The sequence below is a fragment of the Python bivittatus genome, unplaced genomic scaffold (assembly GCF_059951505.1).
Source record: "Python bivittatus isolate LINGU-HERP-01145 unplaced genomic scaffold, Pbiv_v1 ctg000780_np1212, whole genome shotgun sequence".
Classification (NCBI taxonomy): Eukaryota; Metazoa; Chordata; class Lepidosauria; order Squamata; family Pythonidae; genus Python; species Python bivittatus.
The window spans coordinates 4,250,423-4,272,169 of NW_028277108.1; the positions used below are offsets into that span (position 1 = coordinate 4,250,423).

General features: G+C 38.7%; 1 protein-coding gene across 1 annotated transcript; it reads left to right on the plus strand.

Moving 5' to 3' along the window:
• The first annotated feature begins 1,227 nt into the window (after positions 1-1,227).
• Positions 1,228-17,833, plus strand: ANKRD22 (ankyrin repeat domain 22). Its single transcript, XM_088128985.1, has 6 exons — positions 1,228-1,419; positions 7,908-8,099; positions 11,487-11,594; positions 14,022-14,099; positions 16,052-16,150; positions 17,299-17,833. Exons 1-6 carry the CDS (start codon positions 1,399-1,401, stop codon positions 17,374-17,376), a joined length of 576 nt encoding a protein of 191 aa, XP_087985111.1. The 5' UTR covers positions 1,228-1,398; the 3' UTR covers positions 17,377-17,833.
• The last annotated feature ends 3,914 nt before the right edge of the window (positions 17,834-21,747 follow it).

A 21,747-nucleotide genomic window follows, 5' to 3' on the forward strand; every position in this document is an offset into this window, starting at 1 on the left:
ACCTTTTTGTGGCAGGAGTGGGGAGTCTGTGTCTGTTCCCACAGACATTGCTTAACTACATTCTCTCTCACCATTGGCCCTAGCTCTTAGCATCGGAAGTAAGGTCTTTGAGTTAAACCCAGTTCCCGATGACTGTGTTCCTTTTTAAAAAAGCAACTCTGTAGACATTGTTTGCCGTTGCCTTTCCCCAGTATGTTTCTTCAACTTCTCAGCTAGGCTTTTTGAGATCAGCCAAAGTTGATTAGATGCACTAAGAAAGTAAAAAATGTTTGCAAGCTTTTCCCAACTGGAATACAGCTTAATACAGTGGGGGTGGGTGGGGGGCTGTAATTCCAAGCATTTTGAAAAAAACATAGTCTTGGAAAATAAAATAATGCTTTAGAAGGACCTACATTTAGGATCTGTCATTGGGATATCTTAAAGTTGGAATGAATATTTAAATAATGTGTTGGCTTTAATGACTTGATTTTTTGGTACTGTTAATCTCTCTCTCTCTCTCTCTCTCTCTGTTCTTACGGTTCCTGTTTTATTGTATACCACCATGAATCCTTGTGGAGTGAGGTGATATAAACATATTGAAATAAATAAATCCATAAATCCATAAATAAGAGCTCAGGTTCAAGAGAGAACAATGCTACTACTCTTCTTTACAAAGAGATTTACTAAAGGCCCATGAGTTAGCACATGGATTAAGCTTGGGGCCAGAGTATTGAACTAGTGCTGCAAATTCTATCAGCCCCTTTGACCTGTTGCTAATATGTTATCACTTCATTTTCATCCCTCCATAAAACCAAGCAGATTTACCATGGGACTCACACAGAGAAGGGTTAGGTTGAGATTATTTACAATGTTTACTGAATATAAGCGGGCTAAGAACAAATCACTTCTGGTTAACAGAGGCACTGGCCCCTAGACACACTTCTGAGCAAGTCACAATCAAGTAGGAAGTGAGAGATTTTTAAAGTTCCCAACCCCCATATTCTTGTATACTGTTTCAGCATTTCTGAAGTTTAATTCCAAAAGCTTCTCCTTAAAGATAGATTTAAACAAACTGTATGGATATTAGTTTATCTTTGCTGTTGTTTCCAAACCTTCTTAACGTAACCACTCATTTATGTTGCTTCACGGACAAAGTGTGCCAATGCCTTCTCTGTTGTAACTTGTACAAAGTTGTGGGAGCTTGCAGGAAGTGGGCACACACCTCTGCTTCACTGGGTGGGGCCTCTTGTTCTCACTGTGCCTGATTAAGAAAGTACTTACAGCGAGCATAGGAAGAATGTAGGGAAAATGCAGTCTTTGGGCTAGCTTGCTTTTCGCTATGCTCAGCTAAAAGGCTTTGCAGATCACATTTTAAAGAAATTTAACAAAAGGATTCCAAGTGGAATAAAAAGGAAAAACATGGGGATACTATATTCACAGGTAAGTACTGTGTAGCTATTTACTACTATTTAAATGTCTTACAAGAGCAGCTGTAGCCAGTTTGATATGTTTCAAAGGGGTTGGTTTTGCTTTTACAAAATCCACGCAACTCTAACAAGTCTGAGAAATTGCATCTTTATGTGAAACCAGATGCTAGTGGAATAAGCAACAGTTTTCCACTAAGAGATGAATCGTACTGAAATTGTAAGAGAGAAATGTTTGAAACAGGGTCGTGTGGCGTATGGAAGTTGGAAAATGTGTCCTGTGCGACCTCTTGATCATAAAGTCTGCAGCTGGTGGTTAATGTACATTCTATCAAGTGTTTGCTACTATTGAACTATTGAAAGGAAAGGCAGCTTAATCTCTTCTGTATCTGCATAAATTAGTAAATGTTCTAACAACAAATCCAGCCCTTTTGAGTACAAGAACTGGAATTAAAATAGAGCTAGATATTTAAAGCATATGCTAGTCCCTAAAACAGTCCAGTAAGAGCAGAATGTGCTCAAAGCCCTCTACCAGGAACAGCAAGTTGAATATCAGTTGGCACAGAAAAATGTATGTGCATATACAGTACATAACTGTGTGTTAACATAATAATGAATTGCCCTGCTTCAGTCCACTCATTAAAACTTCCAGTTTTCATAAGGAAGTATGACTGGTATCTGGAACAGGAACTTTCAGTAGGGGTTGTGGATATACTGCAAAACCTCTAGGTTCCTATGTCTACATTTAATTCCAAACTTGATTATGTGCCATCAAGTAGATGTTCACTCTTATCAACCACAATGATTTATTCTCATCCTGGTCCTTCAAGTCTTCCAATGGTGCACCCATGATTGCTGTAGCTGAGTCTCTCCCCACCCCTTGTGGCTAGTTGTCCTCTTCTCTTTTCCCGAATTATACACTTATCCAGCTAGGTCTTTGCATAATGCATTCAAAATATGATAATTTGAACCTTGAGTCATTTATGTTTTATGTGAGACTCTGGGCAGATTTGTTTTAGGATTCAGTTTTTGTTTTCTTGGCTATCCATGGCATTCTCAGGAGTCTTCTCCAACAATAAAGTTCAAAAGCATCAATACCCTTTCTATCCTACCTCTTCAAAGTCCACTCTTCACTTCCATAGAACCTTTAATGACTACATCAAACTGGCTTACAATTCCAAGCTTAAAGAATAATTAATTGGTATTTGTATTTTGGAATTTTGCATTTGGGAATCACCTTGGGAGACAGGAAGAAGAGCCACAGCCTAGACAATAGTCTGATAAATGAAATTTGAGTTTGAAGGGGGAGGGGTGGCAAAAGCATCTCAGAAGGAACTCTCTGTCATTTTTGGGAGAATAAAAGTAAGGGACAGGGGAGGTACTTTCAGACTTGCAAGATTTTGTTAATGTAACCTTACAATAAAGATAGAGGTAGTACTCTTGGTTGTGCTTCCAGTTCTGTCTGGACTACCTCACAAGGCTAACAGGTATAATACTCTGGCATTGCTCAAGAAAAATCAACTTAACATTTAAAAGTTTCTTATCAACATTGTATAGCTAGGGGAAAAGGTCAATATTTGTTAAAAGCATATAGAGAGGAAGTGATTCAGATTCCACACCCACTTATCTATAAGCATACGGGCTTACCAAAATATCCAGTTGGACTGCATTCCATTCAGAAATGATTTGGATTTCTGAATCCTTCACCTGGGTTACCACGGCTTTTGTTCATCCGCTGTGTTGAAGTGCAACATGGAGAAATCTGGGGTGTATACTGGAAGCATGATAAGACTCCTGTATAGAAAATATTCTTGTTCTGAAGCAAAAGAGAAAGTCAGGGTAATATACATGACCAGCCAATCAGAGGTGACCACACCTCGCCATGAAGATGCCAGAATTATGAAACATGGGTTGTGTCATCATAGTGCAAGTTCCAGCATTTCAAATTAGCTTCGTGACAAGGCACACTAGTACACAAGGAGTGAAGTTTATGTTGCAGCATCAGGCACATGCTTTGTCCCTTTGACGCTTTGCCATTCCCTCCCACTGCTCCTGATGCCCACACCGCCAAAGTATCTTCATATTATGGCATAAGGATACACGTTCCCTCTCCCTTTTTCTTTCTGCAAGAGCACGCCATTGAAAAATGTTTCCCCTAAGCAGTGTCATCTATTCATTTAAAGTATTTGCAGTTAGATTTATATTTATATTTAGATGTATAGTTCAACAGGAGATAACTCTATACCAAGAGGATGGGGAAGGAAACAGGAAAACTGGGGCACAGGTTCTTAATACTTGGTTGGGTCTTATAATGGCCTACACTATGGCTGGGCTGGAAGTTCTTAATGGTCTTACGGCAATTGGCTTGAATCGAAATAACTGATAGAGTCAAGCTCTTCTGGTCTCTGCAGCTGCCATTACGTAGCTTCCTCTTCTCTTTTTTTTACACAGATGGATAGTCCATTTTAGACTGAAATTATGTAATTTCTGAAGCCTAAGTATTATAGGGTGAGGGGGAAGGAGGCATGGGCATTTACCTATTTCTGGTTATGATAAAACAACAGCTCTAACCTAGCCTACAGCCTTTTTTTACTAGCCTTTTGTTATATGTTTTACCTTCCATAGAGGGCTGCCAATTTTTAGTCACTAACGTTAGGAGTCAGTACTCTTATGCATCACACAGCCTGCTACACTTAGGTGTCCTTAAAGCAACCAATCTTGTTAGTTTATGTGTATGAATTGGGGAGTTCGCCAGCTTATGACTTGTGGGAATGGCAGCCATCTCCTAGCACTGAGAGTTCATATGCCGAGCTTGTTACATACAGGTAGTTGTCAAGTCTACAATGTCCAAATCTCAGTCCAGAAGAATTCTCATGAAACCAGACCTGGTTCAGATAAAATCTCCTTTATTGGATGGTACATGCAGCTCTAAGCAAAGTATTGCTAAAACTAAAGCCCACGTAATTTTTCCTCTACTTTTAACCCTCTGCTCCCCCTTCTTCTTTGGCACCAGATTTCTTTCTCACCGAGTCATGGCCTTATGAATTCCTCACCCTGATAACACCTCTTCTTCCTGGCCTTCGAGATGGCACCAGCTCTGTCTTCTTTCATCCCCCCCCACCCTTATTACAAATGGCAGAATCAAAGCAAGCAGACCCAGCATTTACTATCCCTAATAAATCAGTCCTCCTTTGGCTATTCATTCGATTCCTGCAGGTTCTGACAGTAGTCCTCAACTTCTGATCATTCGTTTAGCGACCAAAGTTACAATGGTGCTGAAAAAAGTGGCTTATGACCAGTTCTCACACTTATGACTGTCACAGCGTCCCTGCGGTCACATGATCAAAATTCGGGTGCTTGGCAACCAGCATATATTTATGATGATTATAGCATCCTGGGGTCATGTGATCACCATTTGCAACCTTTCTAGCCGGCTTCTGACAAGCAAAATCAATGGGAAACTGCATGATACACTTAACAGCTGCCGCAAAAAATGTAAAATTGGGTGTGGTCACGTGATGCCTCACGTAATGACTATACCGCTAATTGATGAATTTTCCGGTCCCTATTGTGGTCATAAGTCAAGGACTGCCTGTACTTTAAAAGAATAGTTATTCTTAAGTTAAGCTTGATTCCTGATGACTATGTGCCTGTGTTACAGAAATAGTTTGCCGTTGTCTTATTCCAGGGTATATCTTTGGCCTCCCAGTCCAGCCTATAGCCTGGGTGATTTCTTGATGGACTCCTGTCCAATTACTAACCAGGTCCAACCTTGCTTAGTTTTTTCTTCAAGGGCATCTAAGTGTTGCCATTTGCTGTGGCATTAGTTAACGATGAGGGACCTCATATCAGGATTTGCGGTACGGTTTGCAATAGCAATTGTGCACCGAATAAATCAAGAATTCTTGTTGGGACAAGGAATGCTAAAGCATGGGGATCTCACTGTATCTTGCATATTGGGCATTACAGCTGGAAAAAGAGTTCAGGGAAAAGCAAAAATGACTCATAACTCAGCAGCCATTGAATCTGTCACACCAGTGTAGTTTTGGATTAACATAATTACAGTCTACGAGCACCACTTTGTGGATTTAATCTGGAACTGCAGTCTTAAATGCAATACCTCTTGTTCTAGTTTTTCCTGAACTGCACACACTTTTTCCTGGTTTATCTCATTGTATTTAGACATGTATATGAATTGATTATTCACTGCAAATTTGTATTAATGCCTATATCTGTTAATTCTCCTGTGATGCTCCCAATAGTGCTTACCAAGCGCTGTGCTCCACCTGATTTAATTTAATTTTAGATTCTTTTAAATAAAACAAATAATGACATGGAAGATGGCACGTTGATAGCATATTATCTTTATTTCCAAGAGAGCTTTTGGATCCTGCAAAGACCCCAGAGGCATTCTTTGGAAATAAAAATGGTGGATGTTTGCAGCTTATTTAGTTTAAAAAAAGATTTGGTGCAAGGTGCAATCCTTTTCCCCCTCTCCTTAGTTTCTTTGTCTACCTCTAAAAGTTTAGGATGACCCTAGGTTCTGCTCCATGCTGTGCATAATTATGATGCCAGTAGTCTTAAAGTGAGACAGAGCATCTCGTAGGAACTTTTGGCTCAATACATCTGTTTTGCCCATCACCAGTACAAGTCACCTACTCCTCTTGAGTGCATGAACAGATGAAGCAGTCTTCCACCCATTCCCAGCTCATTGCAAATGTACCTGCCCTGCCCATATTCTAAACCTCTGCTCCAGAACTACTGTTTTCTGTCCTAAGCCATCTTTTTCTGAGCAGATATTCTGCAGTGCTTTGTTCTGATCTAGCTCCAATGGGTTACATTTCGTACTGGACTGCCAGACTCCTACAGTATGTTCTCTGCTGGACAGTAGCTGCCTTTTCTATTATCTTGTAGTTAAGCCAACAATGACCTGTTAAGTCAATAAACTTTTCTTGCCTTGTGCTTTCCCACCTCCTGTAGGAGTGCATCATTCCCTTGAACCCTTACATCTTCACTGGACACCCTGTTGGTTTCCGCCGAGGCTGGATGAAGCATGCTCCCCTTATGTTCCCACCCGCTCCCCACTGTACTGTGAAACTTCCTTTTGTTTGTGTGTTTTTTCCTAAAGTTTTTAATTTGCAACCTAGGCATGTTGGAGGGAAGCTACAAAGTTTCAGTGACTACTACTTTGTTTTTATGAAACTGAACGATCATTTTTCCAAACATCATATGGATATTCTGGATTTTAAAATGTTTTAACCCTTCCCCTTTTGGACTTTTTGTGTGAAACAGAAAAAAAATGAAACTATAATATATGGGTTTGATGATTAGAAAAAATAGTAGATGATAGAAAACATAAAAGTTATGTTGTAACCATAGAGTAAGAGTTCAATTTAATTTTGCACCTATAACTGTTGTAAAAGAAAAGCAGAAGTCGTTTCTTTATATTTCTTTTTCCTTTCTTTTTTTTTCTGTACTTTTGGCTTCTTTCCCTCCCTCCCTCCCTCCCTCCCTCCCTCCCTCCCTCCCTCCCTCCCTCCCTCCCTTCCTTCCTTCCTTCCTTCCTTCCTTCCTTCCTTCCTTCCTTCCTTTTCTTCATCTTAAATATTAGTTTCTTTTAGTTTTTATCTTTGTTGCTTAACAATTTAATAAGGTTATTACAAAAAAAAATGTTTTAACCCTTGCCTCCTTGGCCATGGAGGTTGCATGTCTCCGTCAAGGTCATCTTCCTTTATCTCTACATACCATGCAATCCTGAAGCCATTTTTAATTTATAGATAAATTATAGGTGATTGAAAAATATTTACAAATATCTTCATCACACTTATATATTAAAGAACAGGAAGATAAGACAATTTTCACAAACATGGTATATTCTGATAGCAAGAGAAAGCTTCTTATGTGTTCTTAAGTGAGTTTTCATTTGAATACCATCTAGATTTATGGCAGGACCAATAGTGAAGTGCTTGTGGTCCTGAAGATACTGCTGAACTATAGTTCCATTACCATTGGCCTTGATAACTGATGTTGTTAGGAGTTGTACTTCAGCAACATCTAGAGGGCCACAAGTTCTCCACATCTGCATTAGACATAGTGAGGAAATCATCCGAGACGGAAAATGTTGGTGGTAGGGTTTTGAAGGTGGAAAGCTCTTAGAAGACAGAACTGTATATGTACAACAGAGCCCCAAGTTTATTGTTGATTTATGTGTATGAACTGGAGACACCAGTTTGTTCTTTGTCTCATGTAAGAGACCTCAGGCTGCCTCCAACTTATAGTAATCATCTGGCAGTGAGAGTTCATATGCCTAGCCTGCTGTGTACCAGAAGTATATAAGTATGTACGTAGTTATCTTGAAAAAAGGTTGCACAGCTACATTCACAAGGTTGAATGAGTGTGATGAAGAAACAGCTCAAAATAAATCTCTCAGTTTGTGCCATAAATCAAAGGCTGTTGAAAAAACTTACTGAGGTTCTCTTGCCTTTCTCTCCTTCTCTCCCTCAGCCCATTTGCCAGGCAGCTTATAATAATGACTTCAATGAACTTCAGCTCCTATTGGAAGAAGACAGCAATAATCTGAATATCCAGGACCATTTTGGTGGAGACACACCATTAATCTGTGCATGTAAAAAGGGGCACAACAGAATTGTCAGTTACCTTCTGAAAATGAATGCTGATGTGAACATAAAAAATAAGGTGAGCAGCAGCAACTGCAACAGGACCTTTTCTTAGATTGCTAAAATCAGGATTGATGTACAAAGGGGATAGTGAAGGGATATGCTGGCTGGGGAATTCTGGGAGTTGAAGTCCACACATTTTACAGTTGCCAGGTTTGAAAAGCACTGCTTTAAAGTCAGCTCAAAGCTTTGGGGCATGTAGGTTTCTCTTCTGATTTCTGCAGGATGAGGCAGGAAATCCACACATTCAGGCAAAATGAAGGTGAGGACATCTGACAGACCCAAAACAGTATTTGCAGATTCCTAGATTAATTTTTTAAAATGGCCCCAAACTTGTGAGATAACTGATGAACAGCTGCAAAATGTAAGTTTTTGATGTTCTTAATGTGAGACCACTGAAATGTCATGAGATTTGGCAATTTGTTAAGGTTTCTGCTATGTTTTTAATTAGAAACTTGGTGAAGGGATCTACATCATCATACAGCACAATTGTTTGCTGACTGGAAATTTTTGGACTAATGAAATTTTGGGGCTAACGCATCAGAGTTGTCTAAATTCCAAGGGGGAAGGGGAAGGAGAGTATATTGAGTTCAATAATTGATAGACCTGACTTCATATCAGAGTTACTGTTTGGGATCAGCCAACTGCCAAAGCAAAGCAAAGATTAATGAATTAATCCCATGTGCTTCTGATTATCCCCCAACAATTCAGAAGAAGGGGCATTAGCATTCATTATTAACAACCTTTCCCTTTACATGTCCCTCAACTTACTTGCCTAAAATTTGCTGTAATTTGTCGTTTTCATATAAAGAAAAGTGCAACACCCATAAAAAATGGGTGAAGCTACAATTGTGACTTTTTTTTTACCATACCCTTCCCCTCCCTACCCACACTAAAATTAGAAGCCATTGAATATGCTGTGTATTTTGCCTACAGAACTTTTATGAAGCACTCACTTTTTATTTTAGTCCCCATGCTGTAGTTTCAGCAGTTTGATTTTTTATAGTTAGGGCCTATGTACATTTTGTGTTGAAAAATAGTGAAATGTGGTTAATGGGTGCCATGCACCAATAAGTTTTTTTCTCTACTGTGTGTTTCTGGAATGTCCCTGCATGTTTTTAGTTCTTGTATTGTGGCGGGAGAAGCATTATAAAAACAAATACAAGTTAATAAGCAAGCAAAAACTGTGCATTTCTACTTCATTTTTAACAGGTAGTGCTCTCTTTTCCCTCAGCCTGATGAAAGCAGGTTAACAGCAGATGGTGGGGGATCAAAAATGTCAAAATTGGACTCAGGATCCATAGGGATTTGAAATAAGGTTTTGGAATGAATTATAAGGATCCTTCCCATGGGAAAATGTTTTTGTTTTGAGTTCTTAAAAAAAGAAAACATGATAGGATGGGACTTTGAAGATTGGACAACAGAGGGAACTAGAAGGAACTAAAAATTACAATTAAAGAAGAAGAATACTTAAATCTGATTTACTCATACAGAATGGAGCAAATTATTTTAACATTGGACAGAGTGAAAGATATTTTTGAACAATGGATCCAGAAGTTCATTTTAAGAGTCTCTGCCTCTATAGATAGACTGTGTTTAAGAGATGTTACAGAAGAGAAAGAAGTTTTACCGGACAAGACTGAGACTAATCTAAAAGTGGGTTTAAAAATGACAGGCTACGAGAATGATATGGAAAAAGATGCTACACTGGACATACAAAAGAAAATGGCTGACGTCTTAATAATTAAAAGGGATATACAAATTAACAAACCAAGAGAGTGATCTGGATAATTTTCCTATATCGGATTTACAAAAGAGGCTTGTTAAAGCTTTGAAGAATTTTATGAGAAGAGACAAAGAAAAAATGAAAAGAATCAAGTTCTAGGACATTATTTGAAGGAATTCAAGATTGTTAAAAGTAAAGGGAAGGAAGATAAACTGGTTTATTTCATCAGAGTCAAAATAGTTATATTGTTATTTCTGGTAACCCTTAATAAGCTTTTGCTGATCAGGACTGAAATGACGAGGTGTTAAGGATTTGTTTATAGATAAGAGATGGGTTATAGGAAGAAGAGACCATTTGTTGTATTTTAAGAGAAGGTGATAAGTTACTAAAATTGTTCAGACTTGTTGTGATGAAAGGGGAAGTTATTTCTTTATATATTTCTTTTTCTTTACTATGTTCTTATTTTTCTTTCTTTTCCATTTTTTTCCATTTTCTTTTTCTTTTCTGCACCTTCTATTTTTTTTAGATTGTATTATTTTTTTATAATTGTAATTATATTTTTTAACACAATTACTATTAAAAAAATCAACATCTGTGCATATCACATATATGAATCTTGCAAAAAAGGGGTTGGACATCAATAATCCAATTGTGGCTGCCACCTTGATTAATTATTAAATAATGTATTACTAAATAATACTGTATGTCTGCCTGATGATGCTGGTACAGAGACATTGTTCTGAATGTCATCATAACACTCAGCTCAAATCTCTGATGATATCTCCTAGCAGTTTCACACGTCTATTTCAAAATATCAGGGAGAAATAGCCTCCTCCTCGCAAGTGACACCACGTGGATCCTTTTTGAAAGACTGGAGCAGAACCATTGGAGAGGAGTGCCCCAGTTCCAAAAAGTGCCAAGTGGATACCATGGTCAATGGTACTGAAAGCTGTTAGGAGAGCCAACATAGTCACATTCTCCCCAAATGAGGATCATACGTCAAGCTGACTAAGGCAGTCTGAACCCCATTGCCTGCCCTAAAGCCAGTTTGAAATATAATTTGTTTCATCAAACTGCCTGAAACTAAGGAGCTACCACCTTTGATTACTTTGCCAAGCATGGATAATTGACCTGTAATTACATTGTCTGCGCAATCAAGTGAGGACTTCTCGGAGAAGGTTTACTAAACGCCTTCTTTGAAAAGGGGTGAAACTTCCCCTCCCTCAGGGAGGTATTAATAATGTTTACCAGGTCAGCTCCCAGAGTTTCTTGGTCAGTAGATCCAAGCCACGTTGGGCAAGGATTGCAGTGCCCTAAACAGATTACCCATGTCCTCAGCTATGTGCAAATTATAATGTATACATTATTCATGTGCGAATTAGGAAAAAAGGAGAAGTCTGCAGGACGGTAACAATTCAGATAGGTACTAGTTTTTCCTAGATTCTTTGTCACTTGCTTATCCCAGGATGGTAGACTTTCTCAACAGCTAGACCTAGGTACTCCTTTCTTTTTAACTGAGTGAAACTCTACTGGAACCAAGAAAACCCCCAGGGCAATTTCTGTTATGGGAAGGCATTGAAAACCTTTTCAGACTAACACAGCATTTATGGTAGATTGAATGATGAACGGCATCAACCCCCCCCCCCCTAATTTTAATGATAACTCTTCCTTTTCTCTTAGAAAGAAAGAACCTGTCTGCACTATGCTGTCAAAAAACGGTTCGGTTTCCTTGATTATTTACTCATCATCCTTTTAATGCCTGTTATGCTGCTAGGATACCTCCTGATGGTAAGTTCCACGTCAAGCTAGTATCAAAATGGTGCTAACAATTATATTCCGACCCCCTGTTTTTTCTCTCGTCTGATCACCTTTGTGGTAGTTACATGTTTTATAAGGCTGGTGGGAGACATCATGGATTAATCTCAATGCAGAGCTTTGGGTTCTAGAGGGTCTCTTATCTCTCATTCTGTCACTGGCCAAAACCCAAAGAGGCTTCTTGCTGGAGCTGAATACTTTCAAAGGCTTCTTCCAGCTTAAGATTTAGAATTTCCTCAGAGCGTCTTCTTAGCATTATCTAGCTCTCTCTAAGAATAGAAGAGGCTCCTGGGCACGCACAGAAGTCTCTTCCAACTGGAGAGGATCCTGAGGAGGCAAAACAAAGAAAGTGAGGGGCCTTATTGCCATACAAAGCAGACTCACGAGGATGTTTTGCTCAGACCTTCTTTGAAGCAATACACACCCTCAGAGGTTTACACATATTTTCTGTATCCACTGATTACAGGAGCACTTTTTATTCTAATTTGTTCAGGAGCTCTTTTAATGTTATCTGTAAGGTCATGCTAGCTTTTCCTGGAAGAGGGTTTTCTGCATTAGTATTTAAATATATGATTCTCTACCATTGCCTTTCAGCCTGGTGTGTTCTAGATGTGCTGGTGGTTACAGCTTCTAGAATTTCTAGCTAGATAGGAAGTTACAACATCCAGAAGCTAGAAAAAGCTGTTTCGGGCAATATGACTGGGAGGTTGGCTCATCTGCATAATTCCTATGGCAGGAAATCTTTGGCCTTCTGGACAGAATTTAATTGAATCTTTGTTGTTGGAAGGTAAAGATTACACCTTTCAATTTATGCCAATGGAATGGAATCTTGCTCTTTTTTAAAATCTCTGTCAAAAAGGTGTACTCCTTTCTCTTCTCAAGATTCTAATTGGTATTTCTTTTAGTACAATTATATCTGTATTAGCAATTTTTAGTCTAGAATCACAATGAGTCTGTAATACTTGTTCTCTTGTTGACTGTCTCAAAAGTAAACCATTACATCTCTAGGGAGTTTTCTGACAGCTGCATAATGTGAATTTATACGATACGCCTTGTCGACTTCTTGATCCATCCTGACTTCCTCCCAACTTAATAAATTGGAGAGAGTAGTCACAACTAGATGTCTGACATTCTCTTGAGCACTTTCAGAAATTGTTCTTATCTGAAACAGAATCCGTTCTCTTTAAGTTCAAGTAGAACAGAATTATCCAATCCTTTTTCCATTTCAGTGTCTTTAGCATCCATTCTATTTTCCACTATTTGTACTGTCAGTAACTTGTTTTACAACAGTGTCCATCTTCTCTATTTTTTTATCCAATTTTTGTTCTCTCATTTCAAATCTAGCATCTATAGTCTGTATAACTTTAGCTGAAAAGTCATCAAACATCTGCCTCAAAAAGCCAAAATCTGCAGAGGCACTTCTATAGGGTCTTTCGGAAGCCATTTTAAAATTAATATAACCATAAAATTGCCAGTGAGAAAGAAATCCAGCAAAAGAAACTTTCAGGTAGTGGATTAGTTAGGCAATATCACACTCTAGCAGTACAAAATAAGATCGCTGGAAAGAGAAAAAAAAAAACTCTGGAGATTTTCCATTAGCTTGTTTATAGGAACTGCCCCAATCAGTGCAGAGTAGATTATAAAAGGACAACTTTCTCATGTTTTCTTCTCTATTGTGTGTTTCTGGACATACAAAAGAAAATGGCTGATCTCTTAATAATTAAAAGGGATATACAAATTAACAAACCAAGAGAGTGATCTGGATAATTTTCCTATATCGGATTTACAAAAGAGGCTTGTTAAAGCTTTGAAGAATTTTGTGAGAAGAGACAAAGAAAAAATGAGAGAGACTCCCTAAGACTAAAAGAGGCTCCTGGGCATGCAGAGAAGCCTCTTCCAACCGGAGACGATCCTGAGGGTTTTTGAGTTCCTAAAAAAAGATTAGCCAACACTCAAACGCTGCTTCTCAGCCACTGTTCAATTACCTAACTGTTAAAATGTATCCCTTGGCTAATTGGCACATATAACCACAATGGTTATGCACGCTCACCATGTACCCAACTGCAATTTCCTAGTATGTAGTCACAATGAGCTATCCCATGAAGACTATGATCCCGCAACACATTATGAAAGGGTGTAACACACTTAGCGCAACACACAATTTCTTGGGACCTAGAACTCGTGAGGCAGTTAATCAGATTTTCTCATTATAATTTTTTTTTTTTTGATAATGCTTAGTGTTGGGAAGCTTAAGAGTACACACACCTTCTCAGAAGGTTTTTATTTGGATAAATGTGTAAGAAAAGGTCTTCATTAGCGGACTGCTTCGTATGATGATGTTACCCATTTTTCCAATAATCTTCTGTTCTTCCTTTCTTACTCATAAAATCTGCGAAACAGATATCTAAAAGTAAGCAGAATGAAAACCTCATCAAGATGCTACTTAGAGCTGGTGCAGATGTTAATGCTACAGATGATGTAAGTGCATCTACTCCTATATTCTAGAACTATTTCACAGTTGGGGTGGTAGGTGGATGTGATACAGAAAATCTCTTCCTTTTCCTAAGGGCCCATGAAGGACGAGGCAGCACATGACCATTTTTATTCCTGTGGTTTTGAGAAATGCACTCTTTCCCTTATATGGAGAGAAGATGGTAGCAATTGGTTCTTTCCTCCTCCTGTGTGGGACTAAGCCAGCCAAAGTAGATGAGATCTATTGAGGTCAAATAGTTTTAGGCTGAAATATTACCTCTGGCTTGGGGCAGCATGCCTCCAGTCAAGCTCTGAGAGGCCCAAGAAATCTTATCTACAATGCTCCAATTCCTTCCTGTAATGGTTTTGCTTCCTCCTCCATGTCCCTGGACTATCACAGCGGAAGCTGATGGCAAAGCAGTATGTCTCCATCTTCTTAAAAGCACCCCAAAGGCTTCCAGCTGGCCATTGTCACAAACAAAATACTGGCTAAGATGGATCTTAGCCAGATCCATTATGACTGTTCTGATGTTCTTATACTCAAGGAGCAGGGATTAATGGAAGGAGGAAAGTCTTTCACAACCCAGGCTTCCCCCAGCCTACTGCAATCTGGCAGGATTTCCTCTGGAACTGTGAGATAGCTGATCTCCCACTAGTGAAAATGTCCACCCTGCCCCAGCTCCTGAGATTTTCCCAGGAGGGAAAAGGCAATAGAGCCTCTTGCCACCTTTCCCTGACTCTCCACAACTTCGCCATTCCCTATGCCCGTTGTTCAGCTGTTGTCTTTTGCTTCACCAAGCAAAGCAAAGCAGCAAGGGAAGAGTGAGGGTGAGATGGGATGTTAGCTGGCCGCCATTTATTGTGCTATTCTACTTATCAACTGAATGGCTCAGTGTCAGAAAGAAGAACATCAATCAGGGTGCTTATGCAGCAGTGCAAAATTCCTGCAGAAGGTTTGAGGTATGAGGCTGATAGCTGTGTGGAAGTGCTATTAGATTTATATTTTAACTGTTGCATATTTAAATTTAACATATATTGTCCAGAGCAATTAGGCAGGAAGAGGATGTCTTCCAAATGCACCAGGAAACCTATTACATGGCCATATAGTTGGGTTGCAGGTATTATTCTTGAAAAAAATGCAATAGCTTGTCCATCATTAAAACCGAAAAACAAAACAAACAGAAAAGGCCATGAAGAATTCAGCCCTTTATCAAATACTAGTGTCTCTGGCACAAATATCATTTATTTCCTCCAGAACTTTGGGGTTTCACCTGTCCCAACTCACTAATTAAGACCACACAATAGGCACAGAAAGGTTGTTCAAATCAGGATCAGACCTTATTTTTATTTCAGTGAGCTAATGTAAGTACGGAAAAATATAAGACTAGACCTATTAGTCTGTCTCTTCTGTCCTGAAGCAAGTAATCTTGTACTTGCTTCAGGACCATGATGGAATAAGATGAGTTTCCAAATCTCAAGGCAATCAGGAGAACTCCAGAGTATTTCTGAAAACTGTTGCAGAAAGTAATACAAAGTGAACTAACTCACTGACTCAAAAACAGTTCGCAGGCCATGTGAATTCATCCTTGGTTACAATTTACTGTATAATTCAAAGAAGATGCTTAATTCTATTTTCACTCTGGCGAGCCAAAGTAGACTGCATATATTCTGTAATATGTATTAATTGTCACTAATTTGTTCTGATATTTTTAACTTCAATTTTGTTGTACAGTGCTTGGAGCCATTTTGGAGTAGAATAGCATAGATATACCAGCAATAAATCAATAGTTAATCTAGAGGTGGATGAAACCATAGACCAAGGGTATAAATAGATGATAATTCAAGAGCTTGCATGAAAGAGTTTACAGTGTTCTTTTTAAATTTTGTGCTTAGTGAGAAGCATATTAGGGTAAGAATGCAACTTATTCCTGAAGGATATGTATTATGGTTTTCTCCAGTCAGGACGGACTGCCCTCCACTATGCTTGTGAAATGAAGAACCAGTCCATCATTCCATTACTAGCTGAAGCGGGTGCTGACCTTTCCATAAAGGACAAGGTATGGAAATTCAAACCTAGTCTTGTTATAATTTTGATTTCTGGCTCATCCTGTGATTTGGAGAATCCCTCTATTATGACAAGGAATCTAATCTCATTTTAGGAAAGAAATAAATGAGCGAGATTCTTTCCTGCCATTTTCCAAGATTTTTCTCTTCCGTTGCAAATAATCACATTTGGAGATTTTGATCCAGGTTAGGTTGCCCAGAAACTGCTGATGTTTAAAAGCATGTGGAAAAGGCAACATGCATAGTAACAAGAAAAAACAAGCAAAAAAGAGAAAAGAAATGATTAAAAAAGGGATTAAAACTAGCTATACATATTCAATATCCATTAATATTTTAAAATTTAAAGTTATCTCCTTACTGTAGATCAGGTGTAGGCAATGTAGCAATCCCACTGAAGCTTTTTGTCTAGAACACTCAGAATCTTTTGCCATAATGGCTAAAGTTAGCAACCCTAGCTATTTATGCCTGTCATAGGGAATTTTAAATTTCCCATAAGGAGAATAATATCGCTTAGCAGTGGCTTAGCAGAATTAACTAATATTTTACACACACACACAAATAAAATATCATAAAATAATATTCAGTTGTTTCCCCTGTGTGAAAGTCCATCATTATAAAAGAAGCTTTATTCGTCTGTGATAAGGCATGGTCATTTTTTATCATACCAGTAGAGACCATCACTCACTGTTTGGTCAAAATTCTTTTATTCTGACCTAGCACTGAAGAGATTAGCTTCAAGCAATGATCCTAAGTGAACTACCATTTGCCACTGATTTCAGACTATCTGGACTATTTCCAAGATTTTTCAAATAAAGGTTTCTGTGAGATTCTGAAATTTGCACTTGGAGAGATTCATCAGACCTTTGAAGCAAATTGAGGAAAGTTCCAGTGGTAGATTAACACAATTATGTACAGTAGATATAACTCTACTTCCTCCCAGAACTTGTAAAACTTGGTTCAAAAGCCATGACTGGGTACAGTCTAAAATGAAACCATCCTGCACAGGTTCCAGTGAAATATCTGTCTTCTTGACAATAGTATTCTTTCAAAAATCTAAAGTTGGCCAAGTTGGATTTTACATACGTTGGTCTTTCCCTCATTAGTTATTTTCACCTTTGTTTATTTTATCTCTTTATTTCAGGATGAAGAGACTCCATTGGACATAGCAAGAAGATTAAAGTTCCTCAACATAGAACACACATTAAAAAAGGACTCCTAGATCATTACACTGCAGACCTTGTTGGAAAAGCTCCAACCTGTGGGGTCAATACATTGTGGTAAATGTAACTCCATTTACAGTTCAGGTAACCTCATGATTACAGCATCTGGCAAGTTTATGCAAAGAATAGATTGCATTAAATCCTGTGGTTGAGGTTTGATGGTTGATGAAATGAGAACAGTCAATTCTGTGAGCATTAAATTGGTATTACTAATTTTCATTTTCATGATTGTTTTCTTGCAACGTTTCTAAGAGTATAAGCAAGTGTTTTTCAAACTTGGCAACGTTGGAAATGTGTGGACTTCAACTCCCAGAATTCCCCAGGTAGTTAAAGTCCACACATCTTAAAGTTGCCAAGTTTGAAAAACACTGGTATAAGCCATACTATTTATTTCATTGGTACTAAATGTGTGCTATTTATATGTGTTGTAATCCAAAAACAGATTTAGCAATAAAGACCTGTTTTGAATTTATTTTTAGTCTGTCTGTCTATTTTGTTTTGAATATATAGAATAATAATAGAACAAGAAGGAGATAAAGTACTTTCACTCCTGGGAATTGCCAACTTCACATGAGAATGGAGTCACAACAGCCGCACCACTCCTTTCCTTTTACCTTCAGTATTTATAATCTGAACAGAATGACATAATCTCTTTAAATGTTGCAGAATTCTGTTTTATTGTATGTCAAGGTTTGAATATTGTTGAGATTTGACTACTTTGTCTTAGTTCTATTCGTTTATTGTCAGTTTCTCTCCTGTTTCATTCCCACATTGTTAGCTTTTGATTTTCCAGTTGTAGAGACTGTTTTTCTGAGACTTTCTGGTTGTAGATCATAATAAAGAAATTCACTCATTACATTAGGATAGGGGAAGATCCCAAGAAGTACACCTGTTAGGCAGTGAGGCTATATGGCAACATTTTTTGCAGTTTATAATTCCTTTTTTTCATAAATAGTTCTTCATGGTGGATTGCATTAAAAATGAAAGCCTTAAGCATTAAACAAAACAGTTAAAATCATAATAAAACTCAGATTAAAACCATTCAAAACTAATAAATTAGTTTTATTAAAAACCAGGCTGAAAATATGGAGTTTTATGATTCTTTCAAAGGCCTCAAAAGAAGCTAGACCTTTATTTTCTGTTGTTTTCTATTTCTAATGTAAGTTGCCCAGAGCTATTTTGGAATTAGGGCCTTCTAAATCTCATCGGTCCATCAGGGAAATCTACAAGAAACCTCTTCCTGAATTTAGGGATAACAACATCAGAAGGCTTGTTCCCAAGTTGTTGTCAGATGTCTAGGTGACACCCAAAGATGAGACTCTTCTGACTATTTTAATGAACATAGAGGTAACACACAAAAAAGGGAATTGCCTCAGTATTTTACATTTCACCCAGAAGCATACAGGCCAACTGGGCAGCTGCTTAAGAACAAACATAATATAGTCTCTTTTAACAGCCTGAGAGACCAATCTAGCTGCTGCATCTTGAATTAACTGAAATGTCCAAGCTGTGGATGTCCAAATTAACAGTCATTCTAGCAGATTTTCTGAATTGGACTAGGCGGTTCACGTTGGGTCTGGACTGCTTTGGTTTGCAGTTCTTATACATCCCGAGTTGGCTTCAAATCACATGGTTGGAATGAGTTCTTTTAGTTTCAAGTCTAGTAGTTCATGCAGCCGTGCAAGCTTGTTTGTTTATTTAAAGCAATTGTACCAAACTCTGGGCAGCTCACAACCAAGAGATAAAATCACATCTAGGTACAATTAAATGTTAAACCAAAAGACGGGGAACCATAGCTAAACTTTCTCATGCAGCCCACAGCAGGTTCATCTCACAAAGCCAAATTCCTGCCAGAAGAAGACAGGACTACAGTGTTTTCTTTCTTCTTGCACAAGATGATCGGCATGCCTCCACAGAAGAATAGAATCCTGTAGTTTGCGGTTATTAGTTACAGGCAGTGGTGCATTAAAGTCTCTAGTTCTTTTTAAGTATGTGCCCAGCCTTTTTACTGCTGTCCAGTCTTGCGCTGGCTCACCGATCTTTCCACTTAGCAGCTCAACTGCATTAGTTGTGTCAGGTCAACTCACAGTTGGGATGTGCTATAGCTATCCCACAGCTGTCCAATACTGTTCATTACTTGCCAACTTGAATTGGTTTCCTTTGCCTCTTGACTCCTTTGCCTCCCTGAGAAACTTTTTTGCTCTATTATATTTTGGTTTTGAGTAGAAAAGAAGCCACTACGTTTGTCCTTTTTAAAATTTCATTTCCAAGATAGTGGCTAATATCTCCAAGATGCTTTACCTCTCTGTCTTCATTTAAGTTGCTCCCTCCCTCCCACCTGTCTCTTTTGTCCTCTGCAGGTACAATTAGGTCCTCAATAAAACCAAGAATGTATGTGCATCTTCCATTTTTAACTCTTGTCTATAAGTGTCAGCCTCGACAGGTGGTCCAGACAAGAAGCACACCCAGAAGTACTCCTTCTAACTTCATTATAAGGTTACATTCACAGAATCTTGCAATTCTGAAAGGATACCTCTTACCCCTCTCATTTACAGTCCAAGAAACTAGGAAGGGCCCCTTCTGAGACATTTGCCACACCTATAATTCCTTCTGCAGACTCAGCTGCTGTTTGTCTGACCGTTCTCTAGTCTGTGGCTCTTCCACCTGTCTCCCAAGGTCATTCCCACATACAATTCCCACATACAAACAGCATGAAGCAGCATTTTCATGTTCAGAGTCCATGTTTTATAATATTTGATTTAGTGTATCAGAGCATGCTTTGGCTGCTTGCTTTAACCCATACAGTTTATGGTGGGCTTTTTGTCTGTTTGTCTGTTTTTGTTTGCAATTGATAGACCAGTTTTTCTTTCCCTGGTTCTTCCAGGGACTGGTGGCAGTCCCATGTAAATCTCCTCTCTCAGATCACCATGAGGAAAGGCTGTCTTAATATCTACTGTAAATACTCCACCTGCAGTTTTCTGAATGGTGCTACACTATTCTGATGCTTGCATGCTTAACTGCAAGTGCAAAAACTGTCATAATCCTCTCCATGAATTTGGGAGTAGCATTTTATGGCCACCCATCTTTATGGCATTGCATATATCCATGAGCACCATGATGCAGCCTATGGCTTTCTTGCCCTTTGGTGGCTTTATGAGATCAGGCACATCCTTTGCTGTAGCGGTGCTGCACATTACCTCAGGTGGGCTTCCTTTATTAGATCTCAGGGATCTTTTAAATTTTAATTGTGGGTCTGGTTCTTACTGTATGACAGCAGCCCCTTTTGAGTCCTACATCCAGATGCCATTAGTAAAACTAAGCTGGTTTGGAGTAGCATTTAAATCCTGCATCTCATCTAGGGTTATCATTTCTTCATTAAAATGAACAACGCTGCCTATGTCTACTTCTCCAGTATTTGAATCCCAAAGCTAGTAGGCTTTTTTCCCCGACTTGACAGTCCAGCATTATTCCTAACTGGATTGTGCCTTGTAATTTATTCCTTTTTTTTTTAAGGGTTATATGCATAAGCTTTGCATCCAAATGCCTTTAATTGTGACAGAGTAGGCTGGCTCCCCTTCCATATGGGGTTTGGCCTTGTGTTGGTAAATGGTTTTGCAGGTAAATAGCTGTGTGAAGTCCTTCTCCCCAGAATCCATCCAGCAACCTTGGATCAAGCAGAAGGCATGCTATCATGTTTAGCGGGCTTTGATTCTTTTCTGCTGCAACCCTATTTTACTTAGGGTATAATTTAATGCTGCCCCTCCCACCTGCCCACCACCCACATTTTATGTCTTTATGGTTCAAATGAAGGCTTGGGGGGAAAACGCTCAGTCAGGATGTTTTAAGTTAGTATCCACAGTGGGTGCACTCTGAGTGCTGGTTCAGCTGTGTGCTTGATCAAGTGCCTGGAATTAGATCTGGGTGATTTTGTGACTGGGGTACTTTGGGGTGCTCAGAGTTCCCTTCTGGCTTGGTGTGTGTCCAAAACCTTTCTACTGGAAAACTGCTCTGGATAATTTCCAGTTTGTACCCAGGGCATTCCTGGTTCGTCTCTAAATCCAGATCAGAGAAAGGCCGTCCAGTTCCGCTAGCAAAAGCATAGCTTCATCTTTCTTATTAAACTGGCAAAAGAGGATAAAAGGTAGGCAAAAACAGGGAGAGACATGAGCAATAAGCAGGAATTTACATTACCTATATACAGTAGTTATATCGAAATGCATAGGACATTCCAGAGCCACTGGAAACTCTACTATGGGTAATTTGCATGAAGGGAGTAGCCTTTGGTTATTTGAGCAGTAATGCTTTCATGTACATTACAGTAGAAGAATAGAGATGGAAAGTAAGACACCAGGTGATCCCTCTTCTATTGT